The sequence below is a fragment of the Betta splendens genome, chromosome 16 (assembly GCF_900634795.4).
Source record: "Betta splendens chromosome 16, fBetSpl5.4, whole genome shotgun sequence".
Taxonomy (NCBI): domain Eukaryota; kingdom Metazoa; phylum Chordata; class Actinopteri; order Anabantiformes; family Osphronemidae; genus Betta; species Betta splendens.
In genome coordinates this window covers 10,611,787-10,631,737 of record NC_040896.2, presented here as the reverse complement: position 1 = coordinate 10,631,737, position 19,951 = coordinate 10,611,787, and the positions used below count along the sequence as shown (strand labels likewise).

General features: G+C 50.6%; 1 protein-coding gene across 6 annotated transcripts in view; it reads right to left on the bottom strand.

Annotated features, from left to right (window-relative positions):
* cadm4 (cell adhesion molecule 4) overlaps window positions 1-19,951 on the bottom strand; it is an 81,426-nt gene that overhangs the window by 18,330 nt on the left and 43,145 nt on the right. For 4 of the 6 annotated variants that reach the window (XM_041067622.2, XM_041067621.2, XM_055502902.1 and 1 more), the window contains exon 2: window positions 4,185-4,331. In XM_041067622.2, the coding sequence (XP_040923556.1) occupies window positions 4,185-4,331 (147 nt within the window). The other 2 variants (XM_055502903.1, XM_029130579.3) reach the window with 2 other exon arrangements.

The window sequence follows — 19,951 nt, the reverse complement described above, 5'->3', positions numbered from 1 at the left end:
CTCACTCTGCTTTGAATGTGTTTGTGGATGAGGAGCACCGGGAGCAGGTTTCCCCAAACTCAATTCTGCCCCGTTTGTCTTTTCATATTGGACAAAACATCTATTGAGTTCTTGGTATTTGTCCCTAGGTACAAGTCTTAGTACAAGATGCAATATTCAGGAAACATGCAAAGTGAAGAAATTAAAGCTCTATTATGATTTAGTATAAAGATTAGTTCCTCGCAACAACTGTCCAACCACATTAGACTAGAGAAGAACTCAGAGTTCAAAGCAGTAAGTGCTAACACTTCAGATGAATAGCTGCATTTAGTTTGACTCTTATGAGTCGAGATAGTGGCGTCAGGTTCACTTGCTTGGACTTCTGAAGGTCACAGGACTGTGCATCGAGAAATCTCAGGTTCTGGAACCTATGAATGTGCGCTTTATACAGTAAGTGCAGTATATTTACCTCTGTGAGCGAAGCGCGAGCGGTTTCAGCTGAATGGCACCACTTCCATTATCTCTTAGCCTCGAGTAGTTTGCTCTGTATTAGTAAACATGGCTTTTATCTTCCACAGGCCAGAACAAGACTTTTCACCGCCGTCTAATTTGCGGTGTCACTCCCGCGGACAGATCCACGGAGGCTACGACGTTCCACCAGACGATTCGCCGCTCTGTAGTCGATAGCGCCGCTGAATCTCCAGCCCGGTCTGATACGAAAACTTCAGAGAGCTTGAAAAGTTGCGGCGCGACGGAGCCGCTCGGGGCTGAACCCTGATACTACAGAACAGGCGTCTGGCGCCGGGCGTCGCTCGCTTCCACCAGCGCTGATAAACGTTAGCACGCGGCCCTTCATTCTCTGTGTAACTGCTTGTTTTATTTCTGTAAGTCCACGGCTAATTAGCGCTCGGCATTTGAACAGTTCACGTTATTAGGCTTCAATCGCGGCCGTTTTGCTTGCTGCGGCTCATTCGTTATCGCTTTTGAAAAAAAAAAAGAAAAAACTTACTGCAAAAGTAATGAGAGAGCAGCCGCAGCTGTTGGCGGCGTAAAATAAAGCAAGACGTAAAAATCTATCCGCTTTGTAAATGTTTAACGGCCCCGCCGGCCCTCGACTGGACCTGTGTGCCACAGCTGCTAACCCTGAAAACAGGACTGACAGGATGCGAGGAGGTGAACGAGAAACTATTTTCCCTTTGTTACCGAAGAAACGACTGGAATCAATGCCGAGAAAAATGCTGATAATAACAAATAACACTAATAACAGTCTGCTGGTGACAGTGGCTCGATGTCCATAGATCCTCATAAATACCTCAGAGACTCACTTTGTATCGATGTGACTGAAACCTCTACCTCGCTCTCCTCTCTACTTTATTTGGTGCCTCTCTCTGCGCTCCTTTGTGTCGACTTTGCCTCCTGGAGGGAACAGCAGACACTCATCTGATGTAAGACTGGGCCTAATTCATCACAACACAGCCACTACACCGCGGATATCGACTTTGTGTGTGCGTGAGAAAGGGGGAGAGGAAAGAATAAGAGAAATATCCTAATGCAGCCATATGTTATGATAATGCATTAGATAGGGAAACAATACAGATAAAGACATAAATCCACAGCAGACTTTGAGAGCGGTCCAGAGAGATGGAGTTGGTCCATTCCTCCTGGAAGAGCACCGCACTAATCTCTCCAAGCCGCCCCCAAAGTCCCCCTGCACCGGATGGCGGCGGGAGCAGTGCCGGAGAGCCATTCCCCACAGTTAGGTAAATCTTTTCTCTCCCTCTCCCTCCACTAAATGGCAACTAAATGTCAGACTTCTGTTCAAGTCCAAGTTCACCTTTATTGTCCTGTCTCATTTGCATGCCGGGGGAGAGCTGGCAGCGGCGAAGAGAACGAGAGATATGGACCACTGGAAAGAAAGGGTCCATTTGGTCGGTTCCACCGCTCTATTATAGCTATCAGTCCCCGCAATCTCATAAAACACCCCCCTGACCGCTCTCTCTCTCGCTCTCTCGCTCGCTCGCTGGCAGCGCGCGCGGCTAATTCGCAGCGCTTATTGTACAGCGGCGACTGTACTGGGGCAGTTACTGGTTGGGCTGATATCAGGGTGGCAGATGGGCAATGGGCAGGAGTGGACGGGCCCTACAGCGAGCGGCGGAGCCGACACGGAGCTAAAGGCAGCCGCAGCGAGGTGTAATTTACCCTCCCAGAAAATGTCCGGAATGAGGCTCTCGCGCGCTAACCGCAGCCAAATGAGTTACAGGAAGCCATCCATACTTTATACCTTGTCTAACCTTTGGATCATTTCCCAGGGCTGCCTCCTCCTCCTCCATCGCCTGACACTCCCGTTCCTTATTCTCTCTGTTGGTGTCGTTCCCAACCCTCCTCTCTTTATCTCCGTCTCCCCCACCGTTTTCTATATTCTTTCTCATTTTCTCTTTCATTCTGCCTTTCACACCTCTTCTCCCTCTCCGGCCTGATTAAGCTTCATGGCGCTTTCCGACGGGTGCAAGTCCGTGTCTCGTGGGAGAGCAGACAGGGCGGCTCTGTTTAAATACTTAATGGAACTTACCGGCGGCGCTGATCTGATAGAATTGGGGGGAGAGTTGAAAGTAAGGTTTCCCAAAGCGGCGACCTCGACGAGCCAATTAAGGGCGCTCCGTGATGGAGGTGACTAACAAGTGAAGGGGAGGTGTGTAGAACACGTATCTGGAAACACCGGCGCCTTTCTTCTTTTGTCCTTGGTCTTAATGCTTTTTGTTTCTCGTCGCATGTTTCTAAATACCACACACTGTACACTTTCAAGATCCTTTCTGTGGAAATCCTCATTGGGTTCCACCTGTTCTTTTTACGTTACCGTGGGTTAATGAAGCGAACGCACTGCTGCGAAGTTCAGTTTTTAATCACCGCTCATCATGTGGAGGTTTAACTGCAAGGTCAGATGCAGAAAATTACTGCTGCATGGAGCACACTTTCATTTTTCTTCATATTTCCACAGGCCCTGCAGCTGATGATAGTAGCGCGGGAAATTTATACACTGGAAAGGTGGATGTGCAGACGTTCGATCTTCGAACGCAGGCGTAAGCGGAGGCCAGATTCGACCATACGCTTCAAGTTACCTTCAATTTCAGAGACATCCCATAAGCTACTTAGGAGCAGCTTGAGCGCTCCACAGAGGCCATTGTGAGTTTGAATCAAGCAAAGGAAATTAACACCTGTCAGACGATCACGAGAGCAGAACAATCCTCCTCCAAATCAGAACTAATCAGAAGTATTTTTAGCCGTGTGGGAAAGGATGCGTTCGCACAATGACGGTGCGTTGGGATGAAAGCTCGGCGACGCCGCGCTGCCAGACTGGTCCGGGATCGTTGCAGCGGGTTTTGATTCAGCGCCTGCCTAAACATGCTGCACCTGCAGGAAGATTTGTGCCGTTTCCGTGTTAATGAGAGGCCTCGTAGCCGACAGCTGGCTGCGCTGAGCTGCGCTGAGCGGTAGCTTAGTTTGGTTCCAGTTCGCACTTGTTCGCTTCAGTCGGTGTTGTTATTTGTGTTGCTTTTAAAAAAAGTCAAGCTTGTTTTCCAATTCCAAGAACATTTTTTATAAACCCAAACTAAAGCTTTTCTATGCTTTTATCTCTAATCTTCAACGTCTGCGCCGGATCCGACCCAAAGCAAACATTTAGGCATTTATGATCAATGTCTTTTGCTTTTAAAACCTACTCTCAGAAACTGTGGCTCAGGTGGCGCAAATAGTGCAAAAACATCACGCATGCCAGGCCCCAAGCGCTCAATGAAATCCATCATCATTATATTATTGGGTACAATAATAATTTTCCGTAAAGTCACATTTAACAAACATGAGATTGCCAAGGCCGTGCTCTAATGAGGAGCGCTAATAAGCTCTGATCTCATCGCTCGGGTTAACGTTAGATTATGCAAAGTGCTTCAAACTACGCTTTTAGAAGCGTTAAAACAGCTGCAGCGCTAGACGTAAAACCGTCGTATAAATTAAGTCTGAAGTCATCCGACTTCTTAATGTGGAAGGGCTTCAAAGGCAAAGTGAGGACATCTGCAGGAAGAAAAATGTGTGCGTCGGTGAGTCATTGCTAATGTGTTTAAAAGGCTGGCTTCAAATGTCACCGAGGGCAAACACTGAGACACCGATAGGTGAGGTTTGCCTGCAGAGACTAATGCGCAGCAGCCGCGCACCTCGCGTGCCGTTGAAGAAGAGCGTCTGCCGGCGGGGATTCTGGATGACCACGATCGATCCGTCGTAGTTCTGCAGGCGGCAGGAGATCTGGGCCGTGCCGCCTTCCAAGACGGTCACGTTCTCCGCCTGCACCGCCTGGCAGTGGGCTGGGGGGGCGAGAGAGAGAGAGAGAGAGAGAGGTTAATAAACCCGGCTGTGGACGGTGCACGACGGGAGGCACAAACAGGAGGAACAGATGCACAGAAAGAGAGATGTTCAATTTGCACTTCACTTGAGATAGAACCTTTCAAAATATGGTACTTAAGGCATCCTTCATTTACTCACTATTCATCATGTAGACACAAGGGAGAAACGAGGATGGGGAGGAGGAGACAGAGTGATAGAGATAAAGGGGTTGAGAGCGAGAGAAAAGACACCGAAGGACTCAATAAGTAAAAGAGGGTCCTTACGAACAATGTGTTCTTATGATTATAATAAGGATGATTATAATTACTGCCATTCATCTCCTCACACACACACACACACACACACACACACACACACACACACACACACACACACACACACACACACACACACACACAAACAAGGCAGTTGCCTCTGGCCTAACAGAATGCATCAACACACACATTTGAATACATAATGCCTTATTATAGCCCTAAGTGGCTGCTGGTGTTGGACTGAGACTCTCAAACATTACCATGGCCACACGCACACACACACACACACACACACACACACACACACACACACACACACACACACACGTTCCACCAACAGATCCCGGCTTGAACTGTGGCCCCGCAGCCACCTGTGTGTGTAATAATAGCTTGGCGCCGCCGCCTTATGCTACGCGTGTGGGATCGACTCCGCGTGAAGGAGCAGCGAGAGCGCGCTGGCAGCCGTGGATGCACTTCACACGTTCTTAAAGCCATTTCTCATCCAGGTGCGAGGTAAACCAATTGATTACACTCCATTATGCCTCTATAATGGCTCCTATTACAGATATTTGGAACGTGCCAGAGGGTTTCGCGCGCCAGCCCTGAATCTCCGCGCGTGCGGACGAGGTGCAGGATCCAAACGGGTGCGGAGACGCGCGGGCGTCAAACGAACCCGTCGGGCCCTTAAAGGGCCGAGCAGCGGGGAGCCGCTCTGATGGCGCTGACAGGCCCAGAGTCAGTAATGAGGAGGCTGATTATGCAGTGATTGGAGCACCCTCCGTGTTTGTGGGTCAAGCTGTTGACACGGCGCCGCTGAGTCACGCCCCCCGCTGAGCACAATGGCCGCCGAGCCCTCGCCGCTTGAATTCGAATGATTCGCGGGGCAATTAGTCATATGGCCGGAGCCAGCAGAGGAATGTGATTGCCTTGAAGAGAGCGGCAGTTCGCCGGGCTCTGCAAACTAGTATTTACCAATTTGCATTCTTATTTGCATTCCCCCTCGCTCGCTGGCAACGCGTTGGCCACGGGGAGGATTTAGAGAAAGACCCACATCAATTTTAAGGCGCGATGATGAAGCGGGCAATAAGACGTGCCGATAAAGATGCCGGGGACTGTATAGACATATCTGGGCTTCACTGCTGGCTTCCTGCATCTGCTCGCTGGCAGTGTCCTGAGCTGAAACACCTTCACAGGCAGGAGACGAGGAAGACAAACAGATGGCGGCCGCCGCGGCAGGACGTGCTGACGCGGCTGCTTCGGGCCAAAACAAAGGTCCGGACGTGCAGCCGAGCACGCGCCGCGCTCCTGCGTGTGCACAGCGTACAATAGGTGGACATGTGCTTTGGCGGCGCATACGCAGAGTCTGGCATATTGCAATTAAACTACTTTGACATCATCTGATCCTGCCAACTTCATCCAAATTTAATTCTCCCCTCGATTTTAATCTACCTTAATGAAATACTGAAAGCGCACATATTCATCACGTCAGAGGTTACAGAGACACGGTGGGTATTGAACTGAAGACAGAAAGAAACCAAGAGGGGATAAAGACAAAGGGGGCTCTAATACTCTATGGAACTGAGAAAAAATCTTGACAATTACCACTAATTGTAGTCATTATTGCTCCCATTCTCTGCATCAATATTGTGATTCATATCGGGGCCGTCAGGGCCTGCCATCGCCGTCCCAATTATTTTTCTAATGGCTGTTATTACTCATCACCGTGGCAACCGGGCCAGGGCGCCATTGTTTTAAACAGTGTTAATTGTAATAGTTGGGCCGTGCATCCTGACAAAGTCGGCGCAGGGTCTGAGCGTGATTAGTGACCCATCAAAGGCTCCGCAGAAAGACAGAGCGGCTTCAGAGCAAGAGCGCGGTCAAAAGTTTGCATATGGGAGCCGGCCAGAAAAGCTAATTAGCCGTCCATCGGAACACGCGCCTCTTGACAGCTGTCACCCCTTCAAAGGAAATTAGCCGCGGTGGCGTGGCGCTAAAGTGCAAAGGGAAGACACAAAAAAGCATTAACAGTGGCTGCAAGCAGAATGTCTGCAATCTGCTGCCTGCTGAGAGAAGCCACCCAGAAACACCTGCCGGCCCATCAATCCGGGGCCGGAGCGCCGGCGCCGGAGAGAGGCTCTAACCAGGAAATGATAGCGGGGCGTTAGGAAGCCAGAGTTGGGGGAATAATAATGCAGCTGGCGGGGGCCGGGCGAGCGATGACGCACGCTCCGCCGCTCGTAACGCAGCTGGCGGCGGCACTTTAGCTCCACGCTAGGTTTTTATAGGCCACCATTCACCGGGAGGCCGCGACGCCAGCGCCGCCGCGTTGGACTCGCGGCAGGGAAATGAGAGGCGAAGGGGAGGGGATCAACCTCTGTGACAGAGGTATTAATCTGGCCCCCATTAAAATGTGGGCCCCTAATAAAATACCCCACAAGCATTGACTCGTACGAAGAGAGAGGATGCTGAGCGCGATCGATGCCGGGGTAGAGCTCTGACGACTATGATCGGAGGACGAATAAACCAGGAGGGGGGGTCACTTCCGTCTCCAACCAAGCGGGGGCAGTATTTCATAACAGTGGATTGCTGCTTCCCATCATTTTGAGATGCTTTTACCCCTGCTGTCGCGGCAGCAGAGGAAGGAAAAAAAAGGAAAGGAGGCCTCTTTATTTACTACAGCGATAGAGATCCGAGAAGGGCCATCATTTCCAAATACATAAACAAATAAATAAATAAAAGCCGTGCAAATTCATAAGACAAGGCTGTTCGGGGGCCCGTCCTAATGGTCCCGCAATGGAGTTGAGTTATACGGCGGGGGAGGCCGGGGACAGAGGGACAGAGCGGGGGGAAGGGGGGGGGGGGGGGGGGGGGCAGAGTTAAAAGAGGGGGATTTGGGAGGCGGCCAGGTGGAGCGCCGGCTCACCCCCGGTCACGGTAAATTCTAGAAACTGCCTCAGCGGTGCAGGGTTAGTGGCTGAATTACTGCCTCGCTGCCCCCCGCCCCCGCCCCCACCCCCTGCCCCCACCCCCGTTATTTCTCACTCCCGCGTCTCTGAGAGTGAGGAGAGGAACAGATAGGACGGAAAGACGAGCCACATAAGAGATGAGCTGTTCTCCGTTTGCCCCAAACAAGCCCCCGCGTATCCTTGAAGCAGAGCAGTCGCTGTCTCCCTATTCATTATCTCTCATTATCTTTCAATTGGACGCGAGCCAGCAGCTTGTATTTCTTTGCATGCCGGCCACGGATTTACGAGGGGATCGATGCAGGAGACCACGATGCCCGAGCCCTTACGTTATCGCCGCTTTAATTAAAACAATAGCGGCCGCTCATGGTTTCCGCTCCTCCACCGGCATCTTCTCCGTCTCCTCCCGTCTGGACGTACATCCTGCCGAGTTACGTACGCAAACGCACCCTGCTGTGTGTGTGTGTGCGTGTGTGTGTGTGTGTGTATGTGTGCATGTGTCTGTGTGTGTGTGTGCGTGTGTATGTGTGTGTGTGTGTACGTGTGTGTACGTGTGTGTGTGTGTGTGTGTGTGTGTGTGTGTGTACGCGGCCTCTGTCAAACAGCTGACTTCGAGGTTCCTCCCCTCCGTACCTGCCTCTGCAGACCCACGTCTCCCCCGTCTCTCCCGTTTCCCCCCTGCTTCCTCTCTCCTCCCAGTCTAAAATTATCACATCATCTCTCTCAGGGTGCCACAACTCTGCCAATCAAATACGGAGCAAAGAAAAAAAATGCTCCCTCTATAAATAATACATAATCCTTTACAAATCTTGCTTTGGTCTATCTCATTACCTTTTATTCTGTCACTATTTCCAGTCCTCATCATTTTTCTCATTTCTTGTGAGCGCCTCACTTCCTCTCCTCTCTAACTTCCACTTAGTCCCATCTCATAATTTCCTCTTCCTGTTGTCTTCGTGCCTATTCTCATTCTCACTTATCCCTTAATCTCATATCTTTTCTTCATTTAAACCCACACTGTCTCCATCCTCTCTTCTCCACCTCCTTCATCGATTCCTGCTCAGCCCATCCGTCCTTTCCTCCCGTCTTCTTTCTCCTTCCCCTTTATTGCATAGTTCATCATGAATCTTCGTCATCAGTCCTATCTACTCGTTCTACAAAGGCTCAAGAGGATCACTGCGACTCTCTCTCTCTCTCTCTCTCTCTCTCTTCCTTCATGCTATCACCCCCCCCCCCTGCAATTGTTTCCAACCAAGCTGCAATACTCTTTCATTCCTCTTGCAATCTCCCTCGCTTTCTTCCTCCTTCGGTGACTCAGTGGGAATCTTTTTCCTGCCTCTCTGCTGGTTCTCTCGCCGCTCTCCCCTTTGCTAAATGTGATTTGTTCTGCAGCTCAACTCTGCAGCATAATCACGCTGTTTTTATAGTGTGCCGGGAGGTCGGAAGAGAGGGAGCACGGGAGAGAGAGAGGGGGAAGAAAGGGGAGATGAGTGAGCGGGACAAGAGGACAAAACAAATGAGGAGAGTGGGAAGTTTCTCCTCCCTCTTTCATCTTCTCCCGTTCTTTGGCTCCTTTTAATTGCCTGTCGTACAGTATAGCTCAGTCTTCTCGCACTTTCTACTCCTCCATTTTTCTCCCCGTCTGTTTTTTTTAATCACTCTCTCTCTCTTTGACAGGAACTTCGGGCCTTTTCTCATCCCACCTGCTCTCCATCACCCACTGCTGTGCTGTGGGCAGCAGCAGCGCTAATCAGCAAAATCAGCATAGAATCGTCTCCGCTCACTTTTGACCTCTCATTAGAAACATTTACTTTCATATATTTATATATTTCACAGCGTGTTTTTAAGAACCTCACTTTGCTTCCCAGTCACGCTACATTGTAACACATTGTCTCTCTGCTGTCATCCACTACAGCATCCTTCCCCGTCTCCCGTTGACCTTCGCATCTCCCCGTCTCTCCACGCGCTGCCTCGCATCTTGTCCTACACTCGTATTTACCTCTCGCCTCCCTCTATCTTTCGCTCTTCCCTTTTTTTAAACGTTCACCCTTGTTCCCTGACAGCCCGAGCCGCTGAGCTCCATCCACCGTGCAGCAGTTTACGACCCGGGTCTGTCACAGCCCCAACAAGCCTGCGACAATGACCCACGCTCGCACCCCAACGGCGGCTTAAAGGAAATTTACAGGGCTATTACGCGATGCCACCGCGCTGGAGGTTCACCACAGCCAGAAAGCACTGGTGTTAACACCCCTCCACATCCACCACATGGCCGCCTGCCCTTCAGTGTGTGTCTGTGTGTGCGCTGCTGATGTGGGAGGTAGAAACTCCACGGGTGAGTTAAAAGGAAGCCTGCGTTTTGTGAAACGCTGTTGAAAGTGTGAAACACATCGTGTGTGTGTGTGTGTGTGTATGTGTGTGTGTGTGTGTGTGTGTGTGTGTGTGTGTGTGTGTGTGTGTGTGTGTGTGTGTGTGTGTGTGTGTGTGTGCGCATCCAGGGCCCAACACCAAATTGTACTATTGGCGTGTATTACACAAACATGCTGACTGCCAAGACGCACATTGGTCTTCCTCCGTCTCCCCCCTCCGTCTCCCCCCTTCGACTCCCCCATCCCCATCCAGCGTCACCCACAACAAAACACTATGTCCTTCTGTTAATTTATGACGGAAAAAGCAAAACGCTGTGAGATTTTGGCTGGAATGGAGAAGATAATGCTTGTTTACCAATGAGCGGCAGGGAAACAACATCTTCTTCTTTTAATATATAGTAATAACGGCGCACGTTATTAATAGTTCATAGAAACTCTGCAACTGATCCCATTCCGCTTCATGTGCTGCTTTTTCTCACCATCTCCGCCTCATGTTCAAACATTTTTTCACGTCTCCTGGTTTGAAATCCGAACCTGCTGCAGTTCTTTTTGAGGCTGTGATGCTTTTTTCACCCCCCCATCTCTGTCTGTCTGCACACATAGACTGCTTTGTTTTCCCTCTTTGTCTCGCTGCAACCTCTCTCCACTCTTACACTACAACTTTCTGTCTAGCCGGGTCCTATTTCTGTGTCGGTCTGTCTCTCTCCGTATATATCTATATAGATATAGATATATATTGGCTCTTCACTGCGCTTCTGCCTTTCTCTTCTATTCAAGAACCTCTCTATTTGGCTCGCTGCATCTCTCCCACTGTGGCTCCAACTTTCTTTTATTAGGCTCTTCAGAGGAAAAGGCTCGAGCCCGTCTCTCCCTTTTCCGCTGAAAATTTTCCGTTTTCCTTTTAAGTCCTTTTGGTCCAGCCTCCTCTTTTTATGCCCGGGCTCTCGTTCGTTGGTCCCTTTACCTCTCGGGAATATGCCTCTGTCTCTATTTGCTCTCTCATCTTAATCTTAATTACCAATTCCAGCTTAATTACCAGCATTTTGAACAATCTCTCACTTTATGATTTCACCACGAGCTATTCCAACCCTTGATCATGCACCAGGCACAGCAATGGATCTCATTCTGAATCACTTTACACCAATTAGTATCATGTTCACAACTGTGTTCTCCTTTATATAACAGAAGCATTTAGACGTATATCTGCAGGGAGTTTAAATGAAAAAAACCCGAACGTACATTAATTTACCACATCCCGACTACAATGCGCACATGTGAAGAATATGTGCTTGTTTCTCTGATTTATTTACCCGAGTTTCCCTCTGCAATATAATTACTGCACGTCACATTCGTGATAGATTATGTATTATTTGTGTATGTGCATGTGATCGTTGATGCGTGGATGACTTACGAGAGATGCAGAGCAGCACCAGGACCAGGCAGCGCAGAACCAGAGAGGGAGGGGGGGGGGGGGCGGCGCTCTGGACAGGCCTCATTGTGTGTTTGTGTGTGGATGTGCGCGCTTGATCAATGGATCCTCTGTGACCCCGCCTGCACCGCTACAGACGAACCGGTCCACACACACACACGCACACGCACACACACCGGTTTGTTCCCTGCAACACTGCGGACACGTGCACGAGCGAACCTCCCGGCTTCGCTTCAGTGCAATCGGACACAAGTTGCCGTTTGAGGACGACACTCGGAGAAAGGGCTCTTGTGAACAACAACGCAGGCACTGAAACGGCTGTAGCCGCCGGGTCCCGTCGGGGCTTTCACGCAACGTGCAGATGTTTGGCCCGAGCTGGCGATTTAAATGCTGCACCACAGTGCAGGCGGAGACGAAGGCGACAACAGAGCGGGTCCCTGCGAGGCTGGTACTGGTGCTGGTCCTGTGCAGATGGGCCTGAGACCGGTGCTCAGGATCCAGATCAGTGAAGCAGACTAACAGGTACCGACGCGGACCCGTGGTAGCTGCGCTCAACACCAACCCAGAGTATCCGCTAATGGCAGATATGCAATTATCCAAAAGAGGAGCAACATTAGGTGATCAGCAACTGTACAACAACCCGGAGTGCCCTAACAATTAGCCACTCAATTAAGCACAGCAACAGCAGAACGCGTGTCGCCCACGGGTCAGACTACACTTCTACGAAGAGGAGAAAACATCAATAATATTATATTTCAGTCAGATACACTCTGGGAGCTGTCTCACAACCAAAGACAAGTTTATGTCTATTGATGTTGACTGAATGCTAACTTTTTTAATAGCGCTACCTACATTTCAATGCCCTCGAGGGCAGAGAAATCCGGGGCAAGGATTCTTGAACGGAGCGTATTTTAATAAGTCGAACAAGGTTTGCAGCGCTTCGCGAGCGCAAATCGGCAGCCAGAAGTCAGTGTTCCTTTGAGCTACAGCTGAACCGGCCGGGCCTCTGGAGAAATGAAGACACTATCTCGCTGCAACTCATCTGGAGATAGCGAAGGTTAAATAAAATCCATTGAGCCTGAGTGCTGCTGCTCCATAAAGACAAAGAGTAGGAGCGCTCGCCCCGTGTAAAATAACCAACCTGCAAGAGGCGGAAAACTGCAGCGAGACACTCCAGCGACAGACATGAGACTGTTCTACCCCAGAGACTCACACGTCATCCTCACAAGGTATCTGCCATTACACGCTCGAACGCCAGGGCTGTTTTGATACGCTATCATGTACACGCTGTCAAGTAAATGGCCGGCGGTAATTCCAGACTCCTCGCTGTAATCACAGGCTATCAGGCGGCGTAACCGCGCGGCATCAGCTCGCCTAAGTCTCCCATCCAACACGCCGCGCCGCTGTCAGCGCCTGGATGCTCTCCAGAAACACGCTCGCTCGCACGCCGCTGATCCGAGCGCCTGCTGCGTTTCGCCTCCTGACAAGCTTCCGCTGATTGCGGCAGCGGCGGCGGCGGCGCGTGCGCGGGGCGCCCGCACGCCTCGGCGAGCGCTATGTGACGAGGCGGGGCGCGGGTGTCATCCCCAGACCGCCGCGCGCCGCCCGCGGACACAATGGGCTCTGATGGCGACGGCGCAGACGGAAGCGCGGCGCTGCCAAACGTCCCCCCCCCCGCGGCTCTGACTCCACCGGCTCAACGAGTGGCGCTGAGGACAGGGGCCTGTGTTGGGCCGCAGCGGTGGCTCAGGTTGGGCCCTGGCAGCAGACCAGCAGCTTCTTCAGACTGAATCCTCTGCTCAGTCCAGCGCAGAAAGTAACTCCCCACAAGTTAGTCCTTGGTTAGCATCACTCCTGAGACCTGCCATAATCCCACCGTGGAGCTCACATCCATCCGTCTGTCTGTCTGTCGTCGGCTCCCTTCTTTATATATAACCCTCGCCTCCCTCCCCTCGCTCAGTATGTGTGTGTGTGTCAATGTGGGATCAGTGTCTGCATACTCAGCATAGTATTTTGTGAAGGTTGGAGAGAGACAGTGACAATGGGCGTCTTTCAGGTCAACAAACAGTACCGGCGTGTGTGCGTGTGAACGCGCTGACTGAAGCCCAGCGTACATTTGGATTTCTGTTTGGCCCTTTCACTATCTGCTGCCCATTAGTTTATCCACAGGCCGGCACAGAGGAGCCACAGTGCCTCTTTATGGTAAATAGCTGTTTTTATGGCCGCAGGGATGCGCCGGGCGGACTGTGCACGCGTCTGTGTGTGGCTTTGGTGATTCGAGGTGGATGCGAACGAAGCAGGACTGAGTGCGACTGTGACAGTGTTATGAGTTATGCTGATGTGAACCCGGCTCAATAAATGTATTTGTTTCACATTTTACACTGATGAAACAGAAATCACCGCTAACGGCTTATTCGACCTGTCAGTGTCTTTCGCATCAACACGTCATGCATAATGCAGTCCCTTTGTTGGAGCTCATTGCCACGTGTACTATGATAACTGCTACAGGCAATAAAGCAGGCAGTACAGAGCCAATGGTGGGAGCTAACTACGCTCCACTCTGCGTCTCTGACTTTTATTGTCCTGTAAAATGTGAAAAGCAACACTGTTTTGCCGTTATAATAGCACCTCCGCTTGTTCTTAATCAAGCGGCCATAAACTATCGGTTCCTATCTGCCACGAGCTATTTACCAACACCTTCATGCATTCAATTTGAAGCGTGCTGCTCCCTATTATCAAGTCAAATAAAGTCAAATTTATTTATCAAGTGCTTTTAACAAAATAGGGTCATCGCAAAGTGCTTTATAGAGCAACAAAGGACATAATTACTGCCAAAAAAGACGACGGCGTTGCAAATCAGCGCGCGGCGAGCGAGCGCGTGTGGGTATTTGTGGATCTGCAGAGTCCCTGTGTGGGCAACCCCCTCACGGGCGTGTTTGTTTTTGTCGCAGTGTGTGCGGAAGGAAGGGAGGTAATGGCGAATTGTGTGCCCCCTACCCCCCCCCCATCACCAGCACCGCCGCTGCCACCCCTTTTTTTTCTCCTCTCCGTCTCTCTCTCATCCAAATCAAATTTTTAATGGGCTTCATTGGTGCCACCGTGGAATAAGTGTTGCCAAAGCACTTAAGGGGCTTAAGTCAGTGGCGTGCTGAAAATATTAAGCACTCTAACAGCCTTACAAGGATCCCTGCCTGCTTAAGTATGCCGAGGAGGTTGTGCCAGCATTTAATACCAATGGTATTAAAGCACTCCAACAAGGGAGAGGAACAGAAATATACATATATACAGTATGTACCAGAACTGGGAATAGCTAGAAAACAATCCAAAGAGGTGGGGGAGGCACCAGGTGGGAGACAAGGGATGGAGAGGGGGGAGGGTGGGGGGTAAGCGAGTATCAAGGCAAGTGTGCGACTAAAGACAAAGGAGTAAAATGGAAATTGAATAGGAGCCATGAGAGGTAAAGGGGGGCTGTCTGGGAAATAAAAAAACAAGCAGCGTCGGTCGAGGAGGAGGGATGCGAGGGAACCGGGCCAAGGTGTGGGAGGTAGGGGTTGATGGGATAGCTGTGAACCAGCAGTGGAGGGCTAATGCAGAGATTCTATCGGGAGGCTTATCCAAGATTAAATTTCTCTTTGTCCTAAAGGCACTTCTTGGGTAAGCGGAAACGTCGGATGTATTTCTTACGCCTCCCTTGAGGTTGCGCGTGAGAGTGGGTTGAGAGCATGTGGGGGGGGGGGGGGGGGGGGGGGGGGGGGGGGGGGGGGGGGACGTGTGTGTGTGTCTGCGTGGGCGTGAATCTTGAGGGTTTATTAGCAGGCGCGGTGCGAAGGAGGAACGCGTTCCTCAAAGGTAAAAATAAAACAAATGAGCAGCTTCCCAGAGGCTTTCAGGGTGAGTAAACATCCAAATATGAATGCGCGTATTTCACCGTCAGCACGCGAACATTCAGACGCTGAGGATTTTATACGTGCGTTTTCAGGCTCCGGCGCCAGCGCAGTCCGTGGGCTCCTGCTCCCACTTTGTCCCGGTGATTTTTGTGTTTGTCTGGCTGACTTGGTGTTAATAGCCAGCCTGGAGCCACGCGCCGGCTAATCCAACTGGGTTTGAGTTCTGTGAACTCTCTAATTAGAAAAGTCACAGCTGCTGGATCTATGGACACTATCAGTGGCGGCGGTTTGTGGAGGGACAGCGCCGGCCGCTTCCTGCTCACCTCACGCTGCCGGGCACAGGGATCAATACGGCCCAATCATTTGGGTACGTTTCCACTCACACCACGCGTCTGTCTCCAAATGCACGGCCGCAAAGTTTTGATTTTCTCTATTTTCACAGTCTGTTGACAGTGGAGTTAGGAAATAACTGGAAGTCAATATGTCTCGTGTCATGACAGACTAACAGGACGACAAAGCAGACACTTGGATTAGAATGGCTGGTTGTTTGTTCCAGTCACTGGTGTTGGGTGTGTGTGTGTGTGTGTGTGTGTGTGTGTGTGTGTGTGTGTGTGTGTGTGTGTGTGTGTGTGTGTGTGTGTGTGTGTGTGTGTGTGTGTGTGTGCGTGCAGAGAAATTTGCTCTCATCTTTCATTGTGTGAACTAAAAGTCTCACGGCATCTTCAGGGTGAAGGGAAATGCATAGAGCGTCTATAGTGGCCATTGTGCGTGTCCTATTTTTAGGCCCGTCCCATTATGCATTCACCATGCATCAACTGTGCACTAAAGAGCACGTCTGCACAGTCTTTTTTACCTGGCAAAGAACTGAGCGTGCATTTTGGAACAAAACACTCTCAAATGACAGACTGCTAGACCTGCAGACAGATAATGGTATTGATGGATGGTGCTGGTGTAGCTGAATCTCACTACTTCAGTAGAAAAGCTTTAGTTTTCTTTTTTTTTTTTTTACATTCCCTGTGTTGAATTCACTTAATCATACAGAGCAATTATTTAACAAAGTCAGGACATGCTCATGCTTTTATCATGCAGACTATTAGAAATGTTCCTGTCCTGGGGCCATTCATGAATATGAGTCAGATGTGTAATTTAGCCTCACAACAAAATCTGGGGACTCTTCCTCTTTTAGCGCCGGTGCAGATGAAAGCTAGACTCTCAGGACAGAACATTAACAAGCGCCTCTGACAACTTCCCCCTGTAAAGAGATGCTTTGGGCTTTTTATACCACGTGCACGTGTTTTTGTACCACGGTGGGAAGTGGAGCCTCAGCAAACAGCGGGCGTCGACCGAACATATCATCTGCATCACATTTCTTTTGTGTCTTTTTGGATTTCAAGCTCGGCCGAGGCGCGGAAGACACTCAGTGATTCGCAAGTCCGGGGGAAGAGTGGCATTTTCTAGCAGTCTGAACACAAAAGGCCAAAGGCAAAATGTTAACTCAGCAGCTGTTCAGGTCGTGTGTGGGAGGGAAACGAGGCGACAGCCCCTCCTATAGCGAACAACCTCCATGAGTCCAGCAGTCAGGCACAATGCAGTGCTTACAAGGTGACTGGGCAGAGTACATACTGTATATAGGGCCTCGCTTATAGTAACCCCCCCCCACACACACACACACACACACTTGGCTCAGTCGCTCCCCATCCACTCACATCACCGCATCACTCACTTCCTGCGTGAGCCTCACGCTGCACTGCCGCCGACTGAGAGCGCCGCTCATTACGCGTGACATCAGGAGGAAGGCGCCCCCCCCCCCGTGCACGTGTTAACACGCTCCTTTCTCCCCCCCCCCCCCCCCCCCCTCCCGCTGTGGCAGACAGGATGTCACCCGCTCGGCAGCCCGTCGCGCCGCTCTCCAGGTAAACGGCTGCTACTGATGCTCGTGTCAACATGTCAGGGCTGAGGTGTGCGCTCGGCGGGGGGTGAGGTTGGGGGGGGTGGGGGGGGGGGGGGGTGGGGGGGGGGGGGGGTGATGGGGTGAGTTTAGTTGCATAAACCTTGTGGGCGATGGCGAGCGAGCGTGGACGGGCCACTGCGCCGCTGGGGACGCCGCCGGCTGCCCTGACCCCCATTCTGCCAATTCACAAACGTCTAACAAAGGGATAATTTCTCCCTCGCATGATATAATCTTTCTTTCACCCGATGCCTCAATGGAACCCTTTATTGCTTTTTTATCTTCCCCCAACTTCCCTCCCTCTATCTTTTCTATCTTTCTGCTTTTGTCCATCACTTTGTTGACGCCTCCCGGCTCCTCTACCCCCCCCCCCCCATCCATCGTCTTCTCTCCAGCCCCACTCTCCTCCCGCTCTGACCTCACCGAGGGTCTTTGGCGCCGAAGTCCCCGTTGTTACTCCCTTTCCCCTTTTTCTCCGTCTCTCGCTCTCTCTGGAGGAAAATCACACACTCATCAGTTTGCCGGCTCTGTTCCTGACGAGTGGGCTCGCAAGGAGAATATTAACGAAGCTCCTCAGCCAATTAACACCTAAAGCACATAACAACCTTTTATGCCAGCAGACACACACACACACACACACACACACACACACACACACACACACTTCAGCACAATTTAGCCAAACCCTTCTACTTATACTGGCAAACAGGCTCATGAAAACACACAAAGGCCTCGAAGCAACGCGATCGCACACAAGCATACAAATACACACACTGCTAGATTGTGCTGATGAGTGTGCGTGTGAAGGGAGGGGGATGTTTATAGGAGCAAGGGGAAGCAATATAGGGAGAAAGCAGTTACAAACAAAGTGATGAGCACCAGTGAGGACGAGAGGGAGAGGAGACGGCAACGCGGCGCCAGAGCAAGGTGAAAGACACATTTATGGAGTGTGAAGAGAGGCATAAAAAAGGGGAAATCAGTGATAGAAGGTTAACGCGGCTCGGCTGCTTCTGACATGCTTCATGCTAATTTGAAGGGCTTAATAGTCGGCGTGTGTGCGCCCACTTTCACACACACACACACACACACACACACACACACACACACACACACACACACACACACACACACACACACACACACACACACACAGACACACACAAACATCTCTGGACACGTGGGTCAGCGTCACATGCATAAAACATGGCGAGAGGCAGCGGCGGCGGGGCACGTGAGCGCGATAGCGGGAACAAGTGTGAATGGACAAAAAGCACGACCCGGATAAGGAGAGACGGCCGCAAGGGCTGTGGAATCATAGAGAGAGTGGGGGACGCGATAAAGTGAGGCTGAGGGGGGAAACTTTCCTCATGGCCTGCTGCTTTTGGATTGAAGAGTGCAAATGAAAAATGGAGATGAAATAATTAGACAGGCTGACTAGAAGCGCTCATCTAAATATGTAAATGCGCTTAATTTTACTTTGATTTGCTCCACTGCCTCCCCATCATCCCCCCTCTTCCTTCCTCCCGTTCGTCTCCCCCTCCGTTGCTGTTCCGCGCTCATTTATTCCCCCTCGTCGCCCGGTCCCTGTCCAGCATTTCACAGCTTGGATGTTTCACCTCCATCTTGAACCTCCAACGCCGCGGACGGATCCCTCACAGCATTAATGCAATCAATAACCCGCGCCTCCGCCGGCGTGAAGCCGCTTTTAGCAGGGATTCGAAGTTCAGCGGAAACGGCGGCGTCGGAGTTCGGCCAAACGATCTGGGCTTCGTCCAAAGTTACAAACTTCCTAGCAGAAAACTTCCTTTTGTTTTTAGGCGCTGTTTCTTCGCTAAACCACAGGAGAGGAACAGATCCTAACACGTGGGTCGCAGCCAGAATGAAAATGCTGCCTGGATAAAATCCTTTTCATTTTGCTAAATCAGGCTGCTTGAGTTTCTCTGGTGTTCGACACAAATAGCATCAATTAGCCACGTTAGCCTGTAGCGGCGCGCTTCCTCCTTGCTAGCAGCTAGCAGCCTCGCTGTACCAACTGTGGCTACGAGCGCCTTGTGGGAGCGCGACACAAAAACCAGCATCAGCAGGAAGACGGCGAAGCACAAATGATTTTATTTGATGCGTTTCCCCGGTTCACATCTCTGCTGCTTCTCCAGAGTTCAGTAATTATAGTAACAGTTCACAGATCCAGTTCTAATTAAATACATTGTGCGCGAGCTCCGAGCGCGGCCCGTTCCTCCAAGTTGTAAACAAAACCGGCTGCAAAGCGGTGTGAAATTAAAGTCGCCCATCCTCTCACGCTTCCCAGAAATATTAATAATTGTCTTTTTAAATGTACGTTGAGTGAGCATTTTATTAAATTCGATTGCACTTTTTTGTTGTCGCAGGTGTTTCCCATAAAGAGAGAAGTTGTGATGAGCACACAGCACCTGCAGGCATGAGGAAGGAACGCAGGCCCTTGTTTGTGTGTGTGTGGATTATAGATTGTAAGAGTCGCTGTGGAAAAAGGCAGCTGTCCTTCTTAATGACAATCTGTCAGAGCTCGTCTCTTTCATCAGCCTGTCTTCTCTCCGCCGTCGTCCCTTTAGTCTAAAAACATCTTTCACTGGGACACTCCACTTCCTGTTTCTACAAGGTGACTCCTGATTTTGCTTCGTTTTGATAACATAACATTTCTTGACATTGTCTGTTTTTTTTTATGCCCCATCTGTTCCGGTCTTAAACGCATCTCAGACCAAC